Raw genomic sequence first — 22103 nt, forward strand, 5'->3', positions numbered from 1 at the left:
AGCAATACATAATTTTAAGTTCTTTGTTTATGTATCTTAATAATACAATGTGGTGCTTTGATTTGATCTGTAATCTGGAAAGATCTAAATTAGTTGTCTGTATACCTTTCAATGTTTCCATTGAAATAAATCTATGGTTTGAATCTTTCAACTTATATAATCTCCAACACTATTCTCAATTATGTATCTATAGTTTTTCTCTTGGTTTTCTTTAATCTTTCTTGGTTACTGATACACAATATGTACCCATAATTAATAAAGATGAAATGGTGCTAACATTGTATTTATCCCGACATCAACATTGACTTCTATCTCGAAACCATTTGCTGTTGCTGTAAGCCACGGAAAATTCCCACCTAGTTTCCCTGGTCATCCAAGCAACCAGGGGGATAAAATTAAGCTCATTTTAGAGCAACAACTTCCAATCTTCCAGGCGACTTTGTGCTAAAAAAATACTAAAGGTTAGGCCTTTTTTCTAGTCCGCCCTTTCCAGGATCCTGCATTGCTGAGATCACAACTGCATAGTAGCCTTTTTTTTTTTCTTTCTTTCTTTCTTTCTTTCTTTTTTTCAATATCATATAGAGCATTATATTACACTCAAACAAGAAAAAGAGTGGTTAGTTGCATGTCATATTAGAAAACAAAGTTGACAATTGAAATGTTCAAAGTTCAAAAAAAAGCACCGTGTCAACCGTCCCATCCATTTGTACACTTCTCAGGTAGAACTTGTTGATATACTCCAATCTACATGACAAAGTCTATGTATTATTTTCAAACGCGTTATTAGGTGAAGGAGAAGGAAAAATGGGAGAAAAACAGCTTTCTCTGTATCTTATAAATAGGTAGGCATGTCTGCTACTGAAACCAATCTCAAGAAAGTTGTCTCCATTGCTGTGCTCCCTTTTTGCACCTCACAATCAAGAAGAAGGCTTTCTTTCACTTTGATCGATCTCTAATTCACTGCCACCATGTATCCACCAAAGCCAAATGAGTACTACCCGTCACCGGGGCCGGCCATGCCGCCTCCACCGATGGGTGCTGCAAACCAGTACTACCCGCCGGCTCCGAATACACTTGCAGTGACTCAAGAACCTCAACCATGGTCTACCGGACTCTGCGATTGCACTGATGACTGTGGCAACTGTAGGCTCTCTGTAATCTTTTATCTAATTATCTCCATGCACATACAACTTTAGGTTTTAACATTGAGGCCTGATGAATCTCTTGAAGGTTGCATGACTTGCTTCTGCCCGTGCATCACGTTCGGCCGGATCGCAGAGATTGTGGACCAAGGAGCAACTTGTAAGTCCTCTTTAGTGTTATTTTTGAGTCATGCATGTTTGTTAAATAATGGAGTATGAACCTTTAGCTACCACTTAATTTTATGTTGCTATGATAGCTAAGATCAAGGCACACATAAGGTGTACATGATTTATTTTGTGAGATAACTACAAGGTAGGATTTGTAGGCCCAGCAAAAGCAAGCTTTAATAAGGTTCATTATAGGTATTAAATCTAAGAATATTGATATACCCGTGCAATTAATTGCTGAGATCTAGTGCAGAAAATGAGCACCTGCTTATATCAAAAATCTCAAGTCAAGGGCTTCGGTCTGCTGGTTGTCATTCTTAATTTTGAATTAATTAGCAATTAAAATGTCAGAACCTTGTATTTGTCCTTATCTATTTACCTTTCAAAAAGATTTTTTTTTTATTCTATATTCATCAAAGAATAATACATGCAACTAACCGATAAGATTTGGACAGTTCCATAACTTGAATGAGTAATGAGTAAACCTTGTCAATGAGGAAATTGACCTATGATGGATTTGCTGACCGTATAAATCTTCAAGATCATGCAGCCAAGAATTAATGGATTACCAAAACATATTCTTGGGATCTATTGTCATATGTTTTCATCCTTGTATATATTATTATTGTAAGCAAGTGTACACAAATAGTATTAAAGAATATGCAAACCTACTTTTCAAAAAAAAAAAAAAAAAAGGAATATGCAAACCTCCTCATTGTAGTAGGCTAAGAGAGGATTTTTTCTGTAACTTTCCTTTCTATAGATTCAAGAACAAACTGAGAGAAAACTAGTTATGCTGGTAAAACAAATGTAACTTGAGCACATAAAAAAATTTGAATCCAAAAGTTTCATTCTTGACTGTCATTGGTAGAGATAACAAAAAGATTTACAGTTAAAATTTGGTTTAGTTTCTTGGATGGAGCTAATTGCTTGGTGTTGTGGGTGCAGCATGTGGAACAAGCGGGGCACTGTATGCATTGCTGGAGTACTTCACATGTTGTCATTGGATATACTCATGCTGCTACCGGTCGAAGATGAGGGCACAACTCCACCTTGCAGAGAGGCCATGCAATGACTGCCTTGTCCATTGCTGTTGCGAATCTTGTGCTCTTTGCCAGGAATACCGAGAGCTCAAGAATCGTGGTTTTGACATGACCATAGGTATTTCACCTTTGTTCTTCATATATATATATATATATATATATATATATATATATATATATATATATGTATATATATATATATATATGTATATCGACAAAATATCTTTTGAGAAAAATGTGTTTATATATCTGTTTTCTATCTCAAATATCCAGTGCTATGTTTTTCAAAGGTAAGGAATTCTTATTATTTGGAGTTCTTGTGGCAGGGTGGCATGCAAACATGGCAAGACGGGGAATGATTGTACCACCAGTCATGCAAGGCAGCATGATGCGCTGAAGGGTCTTTTATCACACGGTCATGGTGTGCATGGTGTGCATGCCAAGTTGCTTGTTACCAAACTCAGAACTTGTGTTGATATGCTGAAGCCATGTCTTGTTTCTCTCTCTCTTTCTAGATATTATTTGTTGTTGTTTTTTCCTCACCTGAAATAAAAGGATGTGATTCATTATTTCATATATATTTAAAATGCACTGATTCTTTTTCCCCTTGGGTTAAAAGCTGTGTTTATCACAAATAGGTAGGAGATGGCACCATTTCTATGGGTGGTAGCCATTTATTGATGAAGCTAAGAGCTTGAAATATTCTAGTTAAGACCTTTATTGAGGTTAAATTGGTAATTGGATCCTCATTTTGTTGAAGACAAACCTTGAATTCTTGACCTTCAATCTGAAAACCATCCTTGAGTCACTTTATAATCTACAATCTTAAACAGAAAAGCTCCATCCTTTATCGAATGAGATAGAATATAGAGCAGTATAATATTAATGTGATGTGTTGACATATCAGCTATCATCATACAATCCTTTGAATTCACAAGCATGTATTGCATGGCAACATTACAATGCAAGAAGTCGCCTTTGGTCAAGCTCAAAGACAATCGATTTAGATTGCCTCGAACCTGAAATTTAGGCCAGTGATCCCTTGCATTTGTCTTCCTTGGCAACAGATCCTATCAGAATCTCTTGCCTTTCATCTGAAACCAAATAAAATAACAAAAGAAAGAGGGAAAAGGAACTTAAACTATGACATCCATTTGATGGCTTTTACAAGGATAGGGATGCTGATGGCCAAGCATGCCTTAGGCTTGATCTCAATCTAGAATTGAATTGAACATTTAGCATGAGCCAGGACTGGCCTGACTCTAGATCTCTTGTTGGGTGGTGAGTGTCGATTTTGTGCGTTCTCGAATGCGATGTGAATCCTAAAAGCTAGCCCAATGTAAGCTTATTTAGGCTTCAGCTTTCCATGTCTAAGTTAGGCATGACAGCCTTGTGCTAATCTTAAGTAGGATGTCGTGGTGCCGGTGATGGCCAATTATTTACTTAACCAATCTGAAACCAACATGCAGAGTTTGGGTTTGAAACTTGGAGTGTTTGGGTTTAAAGAGACATGTTGACAATGGATCCTGAAATCAGACTGAAAGTCTTACTGAATCAGGTTTAGAAAATAGTTAAACCATATATAAAACTTAATACAATCATATAATATATGCATCATCTTCACATAAAAAAATGTGTCTTATTTTCTACTTGTTTCCTCATGCAAGTGGAAAAACAATTTTCATTTCATTTCCCTTTCATTTTCAGAAGTATTCTAAAATCCTTCTTTCCTTTCTCTGAAGTGAATGAATCAATTACTATACTATGAGCAGTGGTTTAACAAACAAGTAAAAAACAGATATTCGCCACTCTTTTCTTTATACCTTTAGGTCCTTCCTTTCATCTCGCCTCCTATATATGATAGAATACAAATTAGAAATAACAATCCAAAACTGCAGCAATGTCGATTCATTTTGGATCTACCATTGGTATGGATATAACCAATCATTACATTAAGTTAAGCCATTAAACCTCACTAATCTGCAGGATAACTTTTTTAGGTCATTGAAGTCCTTATACAGAGCAAATCAACAAAATAAGTAGCTTATTGTTGCTCATAAATTCGTTCTCAAAGGAGACACCTGGTAATGACTATTACCTAGGATCACTGCCAAACCATTGAAGCATCTGCTTGGAGATGCAAATCCTTTTCAAGCTTCCATTTAAACTTGAAATTTTTTTATTTTATTTGTTAGACTGATATAAGACCACTAATCAAATTGTGTTTTCCGGCCTAAATTAGCCTATTATATTACTTGGTAATAGACATGAACACATTCATTATGAGTAAGGTGTATGTGAGAGGACTACAGTGAAAACAGCCCACTTGAATCCCATCTCCAGCTTGCGATCTATTTAAATACCATTTATCTCAAAAAATTTGGAATTCCGTATGCATCTTGTTGCCACTGCCATTCAAGAGGAATGGATTAATTAGGTATTTATGAAGATTAAGAAAACTTACTCACTTCCCATAATATGTTAATTATTATTTTGAAATATTTTCTCTCCCTCTCTCCATTTTTTTTAAAAGAATCTGACACCGCTTAATTTTCTTTTTATTGCTTTTTGGTTTTACTCCATCTCAAGCTTATATATTATAGACCGACATGCTGTCTGCAGTAGATCAATTGTACCAACCTAAGATTCAAAATAAACACCAAACCAAAAAAAAAAAAAAAAAGGAAGAGACTAAAAAGTTCAAGGGAGAAAATGTATTTTATTAAAAAAATAAGCTACATAAGAGGGCCCTCTCTCAAGCTTTATTATCAAAGGGATATCTCTAACTTTTTCTTTTTTCCCACACATAAAAGAAATAGCAAAGATTTATTTAAATAGAGCATCATATAGATGGGATATGAGGATGGTAATTATGATTCGATCTATCAATTCGATCTGTGAACGATCTGCTTTAAGTAAGTTTGAGTTTGACATAAATATATTAACATATTCAAACTTATTTATTAAATATATTAGATTCAGATTTAAATTTTTGATCTATTAAACCCATTTAGTTAACAGATCGGATTTGGATCGACAAATTTTTTATTCAATTTGCATCAAATCTAACTCATATCTAAGCCGATTCAACCAAATTGCCATTCCAGTGAGATGTTTGCCATCTACTAAACTCAAACCAAAACTCGCCGTAAGATAAATTTTAAAAGATTTCTATAAAAAATAATTAAATAGAGTATGATGCTTAATATCAAAAAAAATAGAGTATGCTGCTAAAGTCATTAAGGAGGTGTTTGATTTGTAATCAGAATTAGAATCAGAATGGGAATCGAAATAGATTGGAGAATCAAAATGGCCAAATCCCCCAAAACATTTGGTTCATAATCGAAATCAAATTCGTAGGATTATGCTCATTATTGTTGTTTGGTTCATATAAAAATAGAAATCAGAGTCAACTCAAATTTTCATCTTTATCCTTAAGTAAAAATCTTCAAAAATTAATTATTTTTTAAAAATTGCTATTAAGTAAGAGTTAAACATAATAATGATAACTATGGGGTTATAATGTTACATCAAATTTACTTGAGAAAGTCCAAAGCCCCTGTACATTATTGACATATTAGTATATAATTAAGTTGAGAACATCAATAGGATAAGCTCAATTGACCCAGAGGTTTTATTGGGCAAACTATTTTTTTAATTGGATAATCAACCTTTTTTTTTTAATAAGATAAATGGAGGAAGCAGAATGCTTCCTCCAAAACTTATTAATAATAATTTAGCAATCAATAAAATTTCTAACCAAAAGCTTCAAGTTATCTGGACTCTTTACCCTTATAAACATGCAAAAGCTCACTGAGAAATCAAATGCATGCAATGGCGAGCATATCATGCAACTTTATGCTTAGGTGGCGTTTGGTGCATTATATAGGTGATATTACTATAGTAATATGATTGCAGAAGGAATGTGATTACCTGATAAAATTATAAAAAATTTTATATTGCAGTGTTTGGTATGTGCAGTAATGTTGTTATAAAATTATAGAGAATCCTACATTGCAGTGTTTTGTATATAATTTAGATTATATAAAATATAAGCTAATTTTTTTAAAGTACTCTCATCATTGCTTATTGATTATTGTCTATTTTCTAGAGGGACAACTTAATTTTGAGACTAACTATTTTTTGTGATATCACTCATTATATTTTTTTTTTTATTTTTATTAACTGAGACTACCTATAATTTATTTTGATTTATTTTGATGAGGATATTTTGATTCTGAAGTTATCTTATTACAAGATTGCAGGATTATAAGATTTTATATAATCATATAGCCACCTTCCCCTAGACAATCAGATTATCTCTTTTTGAGATAATGCTCTATTACATGTAATACAGCATTACCTGTGAAAGTAACGAAACAAATAGTATAATCTAATTATCTGTTGCAAAAATATATGTAATCCTGTTAGGATTATATATTACCAAATGCCCCCTTAATATATCTGACTCGGTTAGCTAAATAACTGATATGATAAATTTATGAAAAAAATAAAAGTTAATTGTAATAAAAAAGTTGGTTTATGGAGTATGGAAGGAGTCAGTGATCGACCGCTAACAAGTGACAAGGGTCTATGACAGGGGCTCTCATGATATATCCCTTCTTTATAAGCCTCATAATGAGCCCCATCTTTCTCTATAATCCATATTTATCTTTGTATTTTATTAACTAGAAGCTCCCCTCCACATCTCTCTCTGATGTAACTAAAAGCTCTGATAACCACCGTATGTCTCTTTGTCTCCGCCATGTCCGCCACCTCTGAGGATTCATCGCTCACCTCTGCTCCCTTACCACCCACATCTCTGTCCTCTCTCTATAAGCTCTTTTCCACCCATTGCCATATCTGCTGCCTCTACAAGCCTCATCATCGACCTTCGCTTCCTTCGCCCCCCACATCTCTCTCTTCTCTCTTTGTTCTCTCTCTACCTGTTGCCATGTCTGCCGCCTTTAGAGGCCTCATCATTGCTCTCTGCTCCTCTTGCCTCCTACACCTCTCTCCTCTCTCCTTGAGCTCTCTTCTGCTCGCCATCATGTCTGCCGCCTATAGAGGCCTCATCATCCACTTTCGCCTCTTTTATTCCAGCTCTTGGCTACTATTTCCGCTCTACCGGAGCTTCAGCTTAGAGCCCTTCATTGGTGCCGATGAGTATGAGCATGGCGATAGTAGCCAAGTCATCAAGGCAAAGTTCGGATTATGAGCCCCAACTTGAGAAGGACGGGTGATCGGTGCTCTCTCTCTCTTTTTTTTTTTTATTTTAATTTTATTCCACTGGAATGAGATTTTGACTCTGAGAGAGTTCGAATTTAGTTACGAAGTGGAATGAGATTTTGACTCTGAGAGAGTTTGGATTCAATTAGGAGGGATTGGATTATTTTTCTTCTATTTTAGAATCAGAATCGAAATGAAACTCCTTCTATTTGGAATGGAAGCCATCTATTTTCATTCTTATTTCAAATCTTAGCTTTCCTAACCAAACACCCCTAAAATTAATGACCAACTAAATAAAAATTTTAATGGGATTAAAATTTGGCAATGAACCTCAATAGATATGTACACATTTTTTTTAATGATCAAAAATTTTTTTAATTAAAAAAATTAAAATTACACATTACTGTCACAGCAGTGCACGTGACATTTTTCGTAACACCGCTTTGCCTGCATTGCCGGTCTCAAACTGAGAGAGCCGTGCCAGCACAAATACCAAACCATCAACCAGAGCCTGACATATTCTACCATAAGGCCAAAAAGGCCCGAGATACGTGGTCCAGATATCTTCGGACATGCTTTACGATTCGTTCCCCATCAGATCATCCATTGCCCCGCCGTCCAAGTTTAGGATCCCGACGGCGTACGTCACGTCCCATCTCATCCACCTTCACCAGACGCGACACGAATCCCATGTTCCCCTCGAACTCCTATATTAAACTACTCCAGAACTCCAGGGGCCAAAAAAAATAATGACGTTAAACTTGCCCCTCCCCTCTTGTCCCCCGAACCGCTAAACCTATCCTGTTCCTTAGCAGAGATTAGAATAGAACTCTGAACTCGGATTCGGTCCGATATAAAATTGCTATGGTGTCCGATATTGAACCAAAAGTCCTCCCTGCTACATGGCTCGACATTATTGTTCTATGTACCGCAGCTTTTTTGCACCGATCAAATTGACCCAATCATATAGTGCCATTTTCCGTGATTGCATTTGGTAAGCAGGTTGGGTCTCATAGCATTGTCCTTCCGGCAATCCAAATTCCAGTCGTTCCCTGGGATCATTCCTTGTTCCTTATTAAAGTCCGGTTTGAATCGAGTTGCTTTTCCGTCCTTTCTCTCTCTTCCGATGGAGAACTCGAAAGAGAGCGGCGCCGGAGACAAGATTGCCGACGAAAGCCCTAGCCCCAATTCTCCGCCACCGGTAGAGGGGGAGGCCGAGCCTACCATGGGGGCGGCGCCGCCGCCCGCGAGGCTGCCCTCCCGGATGCCGTTCACCAGCCTCAGCCAGGTCGACGCCGACCTCGCCCTCGCCCGCGCACTCCAAGAACAGGTGAGCCTCCTCGATCTTCTCTCCCTGTTGCTGGATCTTTGTCTTAGGGTTTCTGAGGTTCTTGGGTCCGGGGAATTTTCGGTCCAGGAGCGGGCGTACATGATGCTGCGGATGAACGGCGGCCAGGGCAGCGATTTCGAGAGCTCCGACGCTGGGAGCTACGAGTATGAGGACGGAGACGATCCGGACCACCCGATCGATGAGGGGGGGAGCGCCGAGGGCAGCGATTACGGCGAGGATGCGTTCGATGCCAACGATCGGTCTGTCGATCCTGCCGAATTTGAGAGCGACGAGGCCTTTGCGAGGGCGCTGCAAGATGCTGAGGAAGCAGAGGTGGCCGTCCGGTTGATGGCCCTTGCCGGATTGAATGATTGTGAGGGAGTCGCTCTTAAATTTTCTTTGCTTGCTGTCATCTGTTGGTTTCATTAGATCTTGAATTGATCCGAAATTTGTTATCTTTAGGGGGTATGGAGGACCACGGCGACCATGGCAGTCACTCTCAGGTGAGAGATCGGTAAATTTTTGTTATGTGATTGCTTCAGTTACTGATGACCATTGTATTTACCGAACGAGAGGAACAACATTGTGATAAGACCAAGTACGAAAGTTATATTTTTTTATCAGTCATCATGAAAAATGGGGCTTGAAATTTTTTGATCTATTTTTCACAAGTTTTAGCTTGTTTTCTTAGTTATGGATGACCAATCTTTGTTAGTCATTTTGTTTTTGGTATGTTTGAAATACTTTGTCAGGTACGTGGAGATATATTTATCTATAAGAATTTAGAAAACTGGCATTTGTGTAGTATCATTCAGGAGTAGTATGGAGCCCCAAAGAGATAAGTATTACAAATCATTAATATGACACATTGAAGCATTTTGAGTTGTATGTTGCATGTTTTGTTATACCTTGTGGGTATCATTAGCTTCACATCCTTTATTGGAACCTCAGTTTGCTTGGCTTCTAGGTTAAAACCGGAAGAAACATCTTATCATGTTAGGGTTTCAGACTACCTTTGTTTAGGCAGAACTCAAGGGTATCATTAGTACTTGTTACGTTGTAAAATGAAAAGTTGGTAGGTGAAAGAAAGTTAGCAAAGTATCTTCTAATGTTTGATTAAAGTAACTTTTATGACACTTATAGGAATACTAGGTTGAAATGGTTGAATAGGGGCACACAGTTCAGCTAACCATGCTTACACTACATGAGATATTAAGGAAAGATAGGAATACTTAATCCTTGGACCTCTACTCCAAGTCAAATAAGTGTAGTGTGGATAAAGCTATCTTAGTTATCTGGGGAGGGTGGCTGAAAAAAAATAAAATAAAAGTGGTTTTCATGTGTGGGTGCGTGGGTGGGTGTTCTTTTTTTTTTTTTTTTGTGGGGGGGGGGGGAGCATTTCTTATGAATACGATTCTTTTAAGGATCTATATCTGAGGTATATAAAGTGGAGGATATTTGGTAAAAAGTTCAGTAGATAGGTTCTGCATAACTGTGTAGGGGTTCTTGAATTCTAGAGCATCTGCAATTTTTGAAGGGTGTTCTTTCTTTTTTTTTTTTTGGGGGGGGGGGGGGAGCATTTCTTATGAATACAATTCTTTTAAGGATCTATATCTGAGGTATATAAAGTGGAGGATATTTGGTAAAAGTTCAGTAGATAGGTTCTGCATAACTGTGTAGGGGTTCTTGAATTCTAGAACATCTGCAATTTTTGAACAGTATAGAGATATAAAGGCTTGGGGCTGATACAATAATTTTATGTGATGTAAGACAATAGGATCGAGTGGTTCTCTAAGAAGTCAAGTGGGTGGAAGAAAAGAGCTGCTGCTGGAGAAATTTGACAGTGATGGGCTGAGAAAAACATGAGCAGCGAATGGATGAAATGAGTTTTTCCTTTTCTCTTCTTGATGGGGTAATGCTGCACTCTATCGGTTTGTATTATGTAGAGTTAAGCTGAGCTTTAGGAATTTTATTGGAAGCTATTGGAAATTTAAGTAATTTCTAGGGCTTCATAAATAAATGAGGCTTTTAGTATTGAGGCTGAGAAGCATATTCCCCGGAATAATATTTTGTTTACAATGGGGTTACAAATTCATATTAAATTGTATCGCAAGCTCCACCTTAATGGTGTTGTTATGCAGATATAAAATCAGGTCTTATAATTTTCTGGATTGTTTGAGGTTGAGACATTCATGTTAATAGTTGTCTCAGTTCAGATCTTTATCAATGGCAAATGGACAATGTCTTTCGTAGGGTATTAGCTGCAAGTTTATTATGCAGGATGTATGAGAGGTTAGGCTGCATATGTCTCTATTCTTTCGAAAGTTACTTTGCAAAATTTTCTGGCTAAGAATGTTGAGGACTATCACTTGAAATAGATTAGTTTTAAATAGGAACTCCTATAGTTTCATACAAGTGGTGCAACAAGGAATACTGAAAGAAGGGAATCAAGTGATTATTTATTTGCATTTAAATTTCATTTCCCTTGTGTGGTAGTAAAAGATGTTAAATGGAAATTATGGAATGAACAAGAGAAGGATTAGTTTACATATCTTCTTTCTATCCATTGCTTTCATTCATTTTCTTTTAATTTCTGTTATTTGAGTTCTTAGACACATATGCTTTGCGTGGAAATTGATGAGTTATTATCTAAATATCAGAGACATTCATGCCCAATCCTGAGACTCACTTTTCAAGTTTACCTATTTGCCAGCCATTATTATTTGAAACTTACTCTTTAATTATGTGATTGTGACACAATATGATTACACAAAAGTCCATCCATTTCATCATGCTTATCCAAGTAGATAGGAGCATCTACATTTCTTGTGATGTATTATTTGGCATGAAACTTAATTTAAAGGTTTGGATTGGTTTAGTTAATTTGAAGGTTCTAAGAGGGTATATAATAGCTACCCACATATGAAAATGAGGTATATTTTGGATCTTCAACATGAATATACCGAAATCAAACTGAGTTGAACCATAAGGAGAAGTTAAAAGGAGAGATCATATGTGAAATCTTATCGTTTTCATTAGGAGAAGTACAAATGTTTTGTTATATAGTTCTTCGTGCATCATCCAAATTACCTATTCCCCCAGCTTACATACTGCCTAGACAATGTAAACCCAGACAAGTCTAATTCTCTTTACATGACATAAAGTGAAAGACAAGGTTGTAACCACTTCAACATAATGGAATTCTCTCCTATTGTATAAAACCTCCATTACTTGAAAAACAACATCTTGCTACATTACATTACCTTTATCATCTTACATGATTGATATTTGATATTGGCTTGGATATTTTGGTATAAAAAAATGTTCATGTATTTGTTTTGGACAGGTACAATTGTCTTTCGTGCTATCAGTATCTCCTTTTTAGGATTGGTGCATGAGATTGCATTTTTTTTCCCGGATGCTTCAAATGCTATCTATGAGAAATAATAATCTCTTCTACAAAAAACATGAATTATGTATTCTGGGTGTTTTTAACAATAATAAAGTACAAGTTGCATCGATCCTATACCTCGGGATATTTTGCTTTCTTGGTGCACGAAATTACATTTCTGAGATTCTCTAATTGTTATCTATAAGAAAATAAATTTAGACGATCATCTGTATGTAATAACAGATAAGAAATTAGCTATATAAGATTCCTTTTGCAAACAATTACTTATGAATTTCAGGGAGTTTACAGTGTGATCAATACAAACTATAATAATACCTTGTGATTGAAATCCTACCTATTTGACTAGCCAGGGCTTGAGACTTGTAAATTTGTGGCCCTTACCCTTTTATCTTCTTTCTATCTTAGGATGCTTGGGAAGAGGTTGATCCAGATGACTATTCTTATGAGGTAAGCTAAGTTTCATTGCAAGATGTTTCACAGTTAAAATTCCAATCTTTGATATGAATTGGTGTTTGAGAATGTTTTTGTTGATTCAGGAACTAGTTGCATTGGGGGAGGTAGTAGGAACTGAGAACAGAGGCCTCTCTGCTGACACAATAGCCTCTCTGCCTTCAGTCAACTACGAGGCAGGAAGTGCACAAGATGGCAACACTGATCAGTATGTGCAGACTCTTATAGACTTCTAGCATCCTTTATCAAGAGGATTGATAATATGCTAGATTTGATGATTATTTATATTTTTTAGATGTGTTATTTGTCGACTGGAGTATGAGGATGGTGAATCTCTAGTTATGCTTTCATGCAAGCACACATATCATTCTGAGTGTATAAACAAGTGGCTTCAAATAAACAAGGTATGCTACTGTTAATACAAGACAGAGCTATAATCATGCATTTAGCTTTTCATGATTTTCTGTATTTGTGTTTGTTTGATTGGCACTATTTTTTGGATTAATAAAACTACTCATCTTTCTGTTGTCAGATCCATGATCACGGACATGGTTAGACAATCAAAAATGTTCTGCACTTATGATTATGAGAGAAATTAAATCAAGATTCTATGCATATTTTTTGGGAGAAATTAAACAATGGTTCTATGCATATTAGCATTTTATGATTTTTCTTTGATAATAATAAGCGTTTTGACGAACTCTCAGATGATAATGTGATCGTGAAAATAATATAATTTTAGTAATAATCATACCACTTTATTTGGACTAGAAGTTAGAAGTAGTTAATTATTGAGCACAATGACTTTTACTAACTAAAAACTATTGTTAGCTGACATAGTTTTAGCATTATTTTCGTCTCCAGGAGTGAATTGAGAGAACATAAATAAGCATGAATAGATAAATCAGGGTTTTAAGACAAGTTTGGCCTATCTCCCATTAGTTTTTTTTGGGTTGAGTCTGGCGATAAACCATTTTTTTTGTGAAAATGACATGAATTGGATTTTAGCTGTTGACCTGGACAGTTTGATCATCCAACTGTTTGGGTAGATTGTCCATCTGACCTACCTGATTGTAGGGGGAAATTTAAAATCTCAGGCTTCAAGCCACCAAAGACCTAAGAGCCTAATTTGATGTTGTTGTCCTTGCATACTCTTATTTTTCTTCTCTTTTTGTCCATGTTCTAGAAGCAAAAGAGATTCATCCTGTTGCTGCAAAAGGCGAAGGCCAGCCACTGTAGCTCACACCTCTAATCTCTCTAACCTAGTGCTTGGGGAAAGTTGTTTGACATGCTTGGTCCATCTCCCTTTTTTTTTTTTTTTGGGTTGAGTCAGGTGATAAACCATTTTTTTGTGAAAACCACATGGACTGGATTTTAGCTGTTGACCCAGAGAGTTTGACCATTCCAACTGTTTGGGTAGATTGTCCATCTGACCTACTTGATTGTAGGGGAGAAATTTAAAATCCCATGCTTTAAGCCACTAAAGACCTAAGAGCCTAATCTGGTGTTGTTGTCCTGTCATATTACTCTTATTTTTCTTCTCTTTTTGTCCATATTCTAGAAACAAAAGAGATGCGTCCTCTTGCTGCAAAAAGGCGAAAGCCAGCCACCGTAGCTTCCACCTGTAGCCCCAGATGCTCTCTACCTCGCACCTCCAATCTCTCTAACCTAACGCTTGAGGAAAAGTTGTTTCCTTCTTCTTGCCTCTTCTTTCTTTTGCAGATCTTCTATAGAATGGGGCTTTTGCTGCTGAGGTGTTGGAGGGGAGCTAGCTTCACTACTAGCAATGATGGGGTTCTAGTGAGCATGCTTGTATGATTAGTTAACATCCTGATATTAAGCCTTTTGTTATCATCCGATATTAAGCCTTTAGAAAGTGGTTGAAAATTTGTGAAATACAGCTATAAAAAACTGGGAAAATATCAAAACTAAAAATTAAATAAGTAGAAGATCAAATTAGACATTATTTCAAAGTGAGATTGTTTGGGACTTTTGGGTGTCCAATAATTTAGATCTTTTATTTTGTGAAGAATTTACGTTTAAAGTGTAATATAGCATTCTTGTGTTTGTTGCCGATCTAGCATAATGCCTTAAGAATTGAGTTTTAGGATAAACAATCTTATGCTTTAAAAAAAAAAAAATCTTCTGGGTTGCATTTCTTCTGATTCCTTCTTAAAGCTTATAAAATTAAGTTTAATGTGTAGAAGATGCCTTCCTGAAAATCAATATGTAAAGAAAGAGCCAGAAATCAACATGTGCCTCATTTGGCCGCGTAAGCTTGCTTTGGCTGAAAGCCAAGCCTTAATTTCTGTGCAGCTACAACCGAGACAAATTTTTTTGTTTTGGTTTCTGTATTTTTGGTGATACTTGAAACTATGGTCAAAGCAGAGGTTTAAAATTCTAGGAGATCTATATGTCCTGTTGCTTAGACATTTCATTGTTGCCTTGTCATTTAATTGACAACTTTAGGTGCCTGTTCTTGATATCTTAGATTTGCTCTTTTAAGCCTTTAAGTGATTTTCCAACTTTTGCGCTCAACTTACCCACTTCTTGTATTTAAGGCTTTTAATTTGGCTTCAGTCTCTTATATTTTGCTGTTTCATAAGACATTGGGTGCTCAAGAAGTCCAATTGTATGTGTTATCTCCTGCTTTTCTTTGCCACTTTTTATCGCACGATGCTTAAACTTGCTACTTTGCTTTATTGGTTGCCTTTTTTTGAACCTTGATCCACAAAAGTCTAAGCTATGTACCATTTTTGTTGTCTTTGTGTTTGGTTGCACTGACCACATGATAACCCTCTAACCGCATTTTTTTCTAATTGCTTTTTGGATACCAGAATCTTCAGTATTATTGTCTTTGATCTTAACTACCACTTATTCATTGCTTTAGCTTTTCTAGGAATATAACTTGGAAATTTTAATTTATAAGGTTCTACGTGCCAACTCCTTTGGGACATTTAAGCTTCGCAAAGAAGTCCTTGGTATCCAAAAATTATGTGCTATTTACTTAGGCTAGATGTGTATCGACTCTTCTGCATGGCTTCTTGGATTTTCTTGTCATGATACCAACTCTCGAATATTTTAAATGCTAAATAGTATTGTATTAACGTGTTTAGAAATTTTAGTATTACATTATAACCTTCTCTTTCTTTTCTGTTATATGGCTTGAACGACATGTTTTCTAACAGTAAGTACCATCAACCTTAGTGGATGGATATTTGTAGCAGGAAACTACTGTCTACTGTAATATACTTGTTTCAGAAACTCCCTGCAAACTTGAACCCATATCTGCTTCCTAAGTGCCTTTCTGAAGTGTTTTTACATTTTACAGTATCCGCTTCCACACGTGCCCCTGATTCTAGCAACTAAGGGTGGAATTTTCTTTGTAGGATTTTGCATCTACACTGAATTCTTGTTGCAAACTTGCTCTTACACTTGGTTCCTAAGTACTTCCACTATAGTTATTTATTTATTCTTGTTAACCTTTTCACCCCTAGAGAGATCTAACTTCCCAGCACCCAACTCAAATACTGCCCACTCCTGTTTCATGTATTCAAACCACTAACCAGACAAAAAGCTTTGTTTGTTAGCAAATTTTGTTCCATTAAAAAATTAGTTTTTCATTGTACAAAGTGTTCCCATGTAAGTTTCTAACGTTCATAGGATGTTTTAGGAGAACCTGGACGCTTGTCACATTGTATTATGCCTGTTTTGAACTTTATGGTGAACAATCTGCACAAGTCAAGTTTGCCAGAATTTTATTTTTAAGGGAATTATAAATTAGTTTTGGTATGTTGCTAACCATGGTGGCTGAGAGTTAATCAAAAGCTGCAAGTTTTTTTCCCTTTTTCTTTTTTGTTTTATTGAAAAGCTTGGGGAGTATCATCTGAATGCAGATTTACTGTACTGGAGACCTTCTAAGAAATAAATCTATTTGGATCTTTTCCATTACTATTTCACCCAAAATCTATGATTTATATTGAGAACACTTAAAAAAAAAAAAAAATCTGACAATTGGGTTTTCAGGCACCACGTGTATCCTTCGCCCACTTACTGTCTCCTTCCACCATCTCACCTGAAAATGTAAAAAAAAATGATGTCCATTATCTCACAACCACCGTTCTAGCCTTAACCTCCAGTTTGTAAGCTTCTCTGTAGCATTCCCTCTCAATTATTGCCCCTCCAGTCAGCAATCAATTATAACCACTGTGCGGTCCCTAAATTTTTTCCCCCCAAGATTTGACCTAGGGAATTTTTGTTTTGTAAACAGTTTCCTCAAAAGCTTGAGCTTACCTTGTCAGTTCAAACATATCATGAATCGGAATTACTAGTAGCAGATGAGCACAATTTCCCCTTCTGCCTATAATTAGATCATGAGAAGGTTCTTGCAGGATACATCTTCAAAATTGTGGACTGTACATGCTGAGATAATCAGAATTGGGTAGGAAAAATCATTTGAAGATTATACCAGTTTTATATCTATTATATTGCTGCATCTACTATAACAGTAACTATTCGGGATCAGGATTCTTTTCCCCTAAAGGTTCAGCTGGAATTGATGTATTACAATTTTTGGTTTGGTGCAGGTATGTCCAGTCTGCAGCACCGAGGTTTCTACCTCTGGAAATCAGCAGGAATGACACCTGATAGAAGTTGCCATTGCCTTATTTGAATGCTATAACAATACAGCTCCTCTGGGGGAGTATTTGTCTGAAATATTCTATCCATCAGTACTCATGGTCAAATGGAGGAGTTAGATGCTGTTAACTTAAATGCATAAATTGCTAAAATTGCACAACATGCTCCAATCCATAAATTCATTACCTCGTCAATTTATTACACTTTTCTAGTCTGTCCTTCCAGAGTTTGTTTGGTAAATTAGACTGCTTCATAATTCTGTTTTCAGTGCATGACCACTCATGTCTGAAATGCTTCCTCGGTATAATATTTCTTAACACTCAGTCATATTAAATCTGATAATTGCTGACCTAGTTTCCCTTTTATAGTCCTTGGTAGGAGGTCCCAGATAATTCAAACTGTTGGCAGGTGTATTTGTGCTACAGTTTGAATTGCTTATCTGATAGCGGAGTAGAGATATTTTGTCAAAGACTAGCATCATTCATATTTGCATTCCCCTTATTGTATAGGTCATGCTAAATTGTGCATTATCCTGTATCATGGCTACTGACGTCAAGTTACTCTTGAGCTGAGGAACCTTATGTAGCAGTGGATCCATTTGGCTGTGATGAGATTACAACAAAAAGGTGTAAAATTCTTATTCCTCCAGACCCATGAGCAGTGTTTTGAGGTTGGGGTCTGGTCGGGTTTGGCTATATCCATACAAAAGCTAAAATATATTTATTAGATCTAAATCCAAACCCAATTAAAACGCCATGCACGTACAACGATTGGATCAAAAAAGGTTTGGTAAGATAGAATTTGGTTATTTAATAGATCATTTATCTACTTGTGGAATATTTTTTGGAAATTATTTAGTGCATTAAAAATTGGTTCCTCGTGAATAGCGAAATATGAAAAAATAATGTTAAAAGAAACATAAAATTCATATGGAACGCTCCCTAAAATGATATATGGTGAATGTGGGTGGAATACCAGAACCTGGGCTTCACAACACTTAACAACTATAGTTGCGGGTCAAGGTGGTCCAACGTATTACAACCACGCTCGGATTTTCGATGAGGAACCAACTATAGTTTTCATCATAGGGTACTCAATCCAACCAAGTCCATTTGTCGGGCTTCCAGCTGACGATCCATACTTTTACCATGGAGCTCTCAACCTGATCTAGCTTTTATTTATTTATTTAACGCGAATTAGCCAGATCTATCTTAACTCAAAACTAAGCTGTGCTGTGGTTGTAACTTTTGGAGCTGTCTTGTTAATTATGAGGTGGGGTTGGGTTCAGTTGAATTCTTTTATTTGGATGTTTAAACATAGTACTCAAGTGCATCATGTGAGCCTTGGGAATATTTGGAGATGTTATGCCTACTAAAAACTTGCATGTTCTAGCAGAAGATCTAATTCTCTTTTATATATTGACCACTTTTTCCTCGTTCCACACACGTGCATGTCGAGTAAGGATGATTCAAATCTTCCTCCTGTGCCTCTTCTAGAATATTATTTATGTTATTAATCTCCTATTATCTATTCTCTAACATGTAACATCACGCCCAGTGGTTGGTCGACTCTGATGACGTATTAACTTGATCTATAGGTTTTCTAAGGATGCTGCCAAATCTCTGGGGTCCATTCAATTTGTAAATACTTTTTAAAGAAGCATGAACAGAGCCCACTTAAACTCCTGTTTTCTCAACGTTAATTTTGACGGCAGCGTGCTAAATAAAGGTGATTTTGGTAGGTCTAGCTTTGTTATCAAAAGTACGTGCGATGCGCTGCTGGTAATCGGCGGCATCAAATTTTTCAAGAGAACAATTTCAATGGCTGAGTTGCATACGGCTTGGATAGAGCCGATGTGTACCATGCAGCATTTGAGAGCAACTCATATTATTCTTGAAGGAGACACATTGACAGTGGTTAGGTGGTTATCAAATCTAGCGATTACTGAAATGAGTTCCTATCTATTGATTCAGGATTGCTAACGAATGGTTTCTACTGTATACTTTTTTGAGGTGGCACATATTTATAGAGAAGCTAACAATGATGCTCATTGTATTGCAACTACGTGACTAATCATAGGGAATTATCAGACTGTTGCATTGGATATTCCTTCTATTTTTTGTTACATATTTTATTTTCTACTTCATATGGATGGATTTTTACTGGTTGGTATGACAATCCAGTTTCACCACAAATAGAAAAGAAAGAAAGAAAGAAAGAAAAAAAAAACAAAAAAAGAATCCACTTAACCAGCTCCCAAATAAAAGAAGCTCCAAGCAGGCTCTAAAATTCCACTTTAAGATTTCAATCAAGATTATACCGGATTTGACCATATCTATTTTATAAGGGTCATTCGGTAGCTAGATATTTACTTATTAACAGATTCAATAGTGCAACTATGTATATTTATGCGCAAAAATATACACAATTGTATTTTTTTGCCTACTAGATGGCCGGCTTTCTTGGTCATCTTCAAAGTTCAGACATTTACGAACCGCTGACTCGTTCACCATGGCTCGGTCAAGCCCGGTCGAGTATCCAACTCATGCACCAGCTTTGACTTCCTTCACTCCTATTAAACTACTTATAAAAGCTTCAGCAACTCATACCTCCCCTTCCGCGGCTCACAATATTCAACGTTCAATGGTCAACATTCAGCAGTCCCAGCTCCCTCCTTTTGAACTCTTCTACGTTGAGAATACTCCATTTTGGACCGCTCCAGTTCCCATTCTTCTCCAAACTCTATATAAATACCCCCTTTGCCTCTCTTCCTTCCAAGTCTAAATTCTCTCAATCCATCTCCTTCTAGCTCTATCATAATCTCTCTTTCCTTCTCTCACTGGCTTACCATGGCCTCAACTTTGAGGGCCCTGAAATCCAGTCCCCATATCCCCTTCATCAAGAGGAAGCCCGTCCGGAATCCGAACATCGAGCTCTCGATCCCGAACCATTTCTGCTGCCCGATATCGCTCGATCTCATGAAAGACCCAGTGACGGCATCCACCGGAATCACCTATGATCGCCGGAGCATCGAGAAGTGGCTGGAGCTCAGGAACCAGAACTGCCCCGTCACAAACCAAGTGCTGAAGAGTGAAGAACTCATCCCAAACCACTCACTAAGGAGGATGATACAAGATTGGTGCGTCGCAAATCGCTCATTCGGCATCGAGAGGATACCCACTCCAAGGATCCCTGTGACTCCAATCCAGGTATCGGAGTTGCTATCGGAGATTGCTTCGGCTAGCAGGCGGGGAGACCGTGCCCGGTGCAGCAACTTGGTGGAGAAGATCAGAAATTTGGGCAGGGAGAGTGAGCGGAACCGGCGGCGCATCGTCTCGGGTGGTGCTGGCCGTGTCCTGTCTGCATCTTTCGGCGAATTGGCTTCGAGATCTTTCGAGAGCTCAACCACAGGGGAGTTGGAAGAGATCCTGTCAGCGCTAGCTTCTTTCTTGCCTCTTGATGAGGAGGCTCGGTGGCTCATTGGATCACCTGAGTCTCTTAAATCCATAGTCCTGCTTCTAAGAAGTGGAGATTTGGCAGCAAGGCTTAATGCTGTCTTGGTGCTGAAGGAGCTTGTCTCCTCTTTGGACACGAGCATGTCAACATTGTGGCAGAGACCGAAGGATTGATCGAAGCATTGGTTAAGCTTATCGAAAATCCGATCTCACCTCGAACAACAAAGGCCTCATTGGTGGCTTCCTTTTATTTGGTTTCCTCGAGCGAGAGGACTGCAATGAGGTTTGTGGAGATGGGAATGGTCTCTCTGCTTCTAGAGATCCTTGTGGATTCAGATAAGAGCTTGTGTGAGAAGGCCTTGGTGGTTCTTGATGGACTTCTTCAGTCCAAGAAGGGCAGAGAGATGGCTTATGATCATTCACTAACCGTGCCATCTTGGTGAAGAAGATTTCTCGGGTTTCCGACATGGAAACAGAGTTCGCGGTCTCGGCACTGTGGAAGCTCTGCAAGAATTATAAGCATGAAACAGGGGAGAGAGCAGGGGAAGGGTGCTTGATGGAGGCTCTGCAAGTGGGGGCATTTCAGAAGATATTGCTTCTACTGCAGGTGGGGTGCAATGGGACAACCAAGGAGAAGGCCAGTGAGCTGTTGAAGCTTTTGAATGGCTTGAGGGGATGGGGGGAATGCATTGAAACAATGGATTTTAAAGGGCTGAAGAGACCTTTCTAATTGTAGATGATTGATGCAGTAGGAAAAGAGAACATATAGAGTTTAGATTTTGTGAATTAATTCAGTGTACAAAGATACAAATATTCTTTTGTCAAAGAAATGGAGACTCATTGGTTCCCACAAAGTTGAATGGTTCACATGTGTTCAAAGTGCTGCTCTTACAGTGATTGTATCTTGTATAGCATAGAAAGCACGGCTTGCCTGATTATATCTATTGGGTCACAATATTTCTGAATTATGTGATAATTCAATCATTATTACTCGATTATTCAACAGCATCATGATCATCCAAAATATTCTGAATAATCAAATTATTCATAAACTACTGAATCATTCATCAATCTCATCGATTATTTATAATAATTCACAGCATAAACATTTAGCATTGGCGGGATATTAATCATTTTTTCTTTTTCAATGTGAAGGTTATTGACACTGGTTTTTGTTTTGGTCATTGCAATTTTTGTTGATACGCTTTATTATTCTTATTATGGCTGTTGCTGCAG

At 37.2% G+C, this 22103-nt stretch overlaps 3 protein-coding genes across 4 annotated transcripts; all 3 read left to right on the top strand.

Annotated features, from left to right (window-relative positions):
- The first annotated feature begins 949 nt into the window (after positions 1 to 949).
- LOC105053166 (cell number regulator 10) lies at positions 950 to 2978 on the top strand. Its single transcript, XM_010934223.3, has 4 exons — positions 950 to 1143; positions 1231 to 1302; positions 2259 to 2471; positions 2680 to 2978. The coding sequence occupies exons 1-4, from the start codon at positions 969 to 971 to the stop codon at positions 2748 to 2750; spliced, it is 531 nt and encodes a 176-aa protein (XP_010932525.1). The 5' UTR covers positions 950 to 968; the 3' UTR covers positions 2751 to 2978.
- A 5621-nt stretch (positions 2979 to 8599) lies between these two features.
- On the top strand, positions 8600 to 17626 carry LOC105053165 (E3 ubiquitin ligase BIG BROTHER-related). 2 transcript variants are annotated; one of them, XM_073244402.1, is made up of 7 exons: positions 8600 to 8912; positions 9000 to 9285; positions 9375 to 9415; positions 12730 to 12771; positions 12861 to 12982; positions 13070 to 13178; positions 17045 to 17199. In XM_073244402.1, exons 1-7 carry the CDS (start codon positions 8709 to 8711, stop codon positions 17138 to 17140), a joined length of 900 nt encoding a protein of 299 aa, XP_073100503.1. In that variant the 5' UTR covers positions 8600 to 8708; the 3' UTR covers positions 17141 to 17199. The 2 variants fall into 2 exon arrangements, with proteins under 2 accessions (XP_073100503.1, XP_010932524.2); XM_010934222.4 differs by lacking the exon at positions 17045 to 17199 and adding an exon at positions 17361 to 17626 and having other exon boundaries at positions 8603 to 8912.
- A 2547-nt stretch (positions 17627 to 20173) lies between these two features.
- On the top strand, positions 20174 to 21878 carry LOC105053164 (U-box domain-containing protein 21-like). Its single transcript, XM_010934221.4, is given in 3 exon segments — positions 20174 to 21000; positions 21003 to 21299; positions 21302 to 21878. Coding segments are annotated over 3 exon segments (1332 nt in total). The 5' UTR covers positions 20174 to 20261; the 3' UTR covers positions 21598 to 21878.
- The last annotated feature ends 225 nt before the right edge of the window (positions 21879 to 22103 follow it).

The sequence above is a fragment of the Elaeis guineensis genome, chromosome 10, assembly GCF_000442705.2.
Source record: "Elaeis guineensis isolate ETL-2024a chromosome 10, EG11, whole genome shotgun sequence".
Taxonomy (NCBI): domain Eukaryota; kingdom Viridiplantae; phylum Streptophyta; class Magnoliopsida; order Arecales; family Arecaceae; genus Elaeis; species Elaeis guineensis.

What these genes read in the sequence shown, in the direction of transcription:
- LOC105053166 (XM_010934223.3), top strand. Translation starts at nt 969, where the DNA reads ATGTATCCACCAAAGCCAAATGAGTACTACCCGTCACCGGGGCCGGCC. An exon ending in CACTGATGACTGTGGCAACT is followed by an intron (nt 1,144 to 1,230) that starts GTAGGCTCTCTG and finishes AATCTCTTGAAG; the next exon opens with GTTGCATGACTTGCTTCTGC. An exon ending in TGGTTTTGACATGACCATAG is followed by an intron (nt 2,472 to 2,679) that starts GTATTTCACCTT and finishes TTCTTGTGGCAG; the next exon opens with GGTGGCATGCAAACATGGCA.
- LOC105053165 (XM_073244402.1), top strand. Translation starts at nt 8,709, where the DNA reads ATGGAGAACTCGAAAGAGAGCGGCGCCGGAGACAAGATTGCCGACGAA. An exon ending in CCCGCGCACTCCAAGAACAG is followed by an intron (nt 8,913 to 8,999) that starts GTGAGCCTCCTC and finishes TTTTCGGTCCAG; the next exon opens with GAGCGGGCGTACATGATGCT. An exon ending in CCTTGCCGGATTGAATGATT is followed by an intron (nt 9,286 to 9,374) that starts GTGAGGGAGTCG and finishes TGTTATCTTTAG; the next exon opens with GGGGTATGGAGGACCACGGC.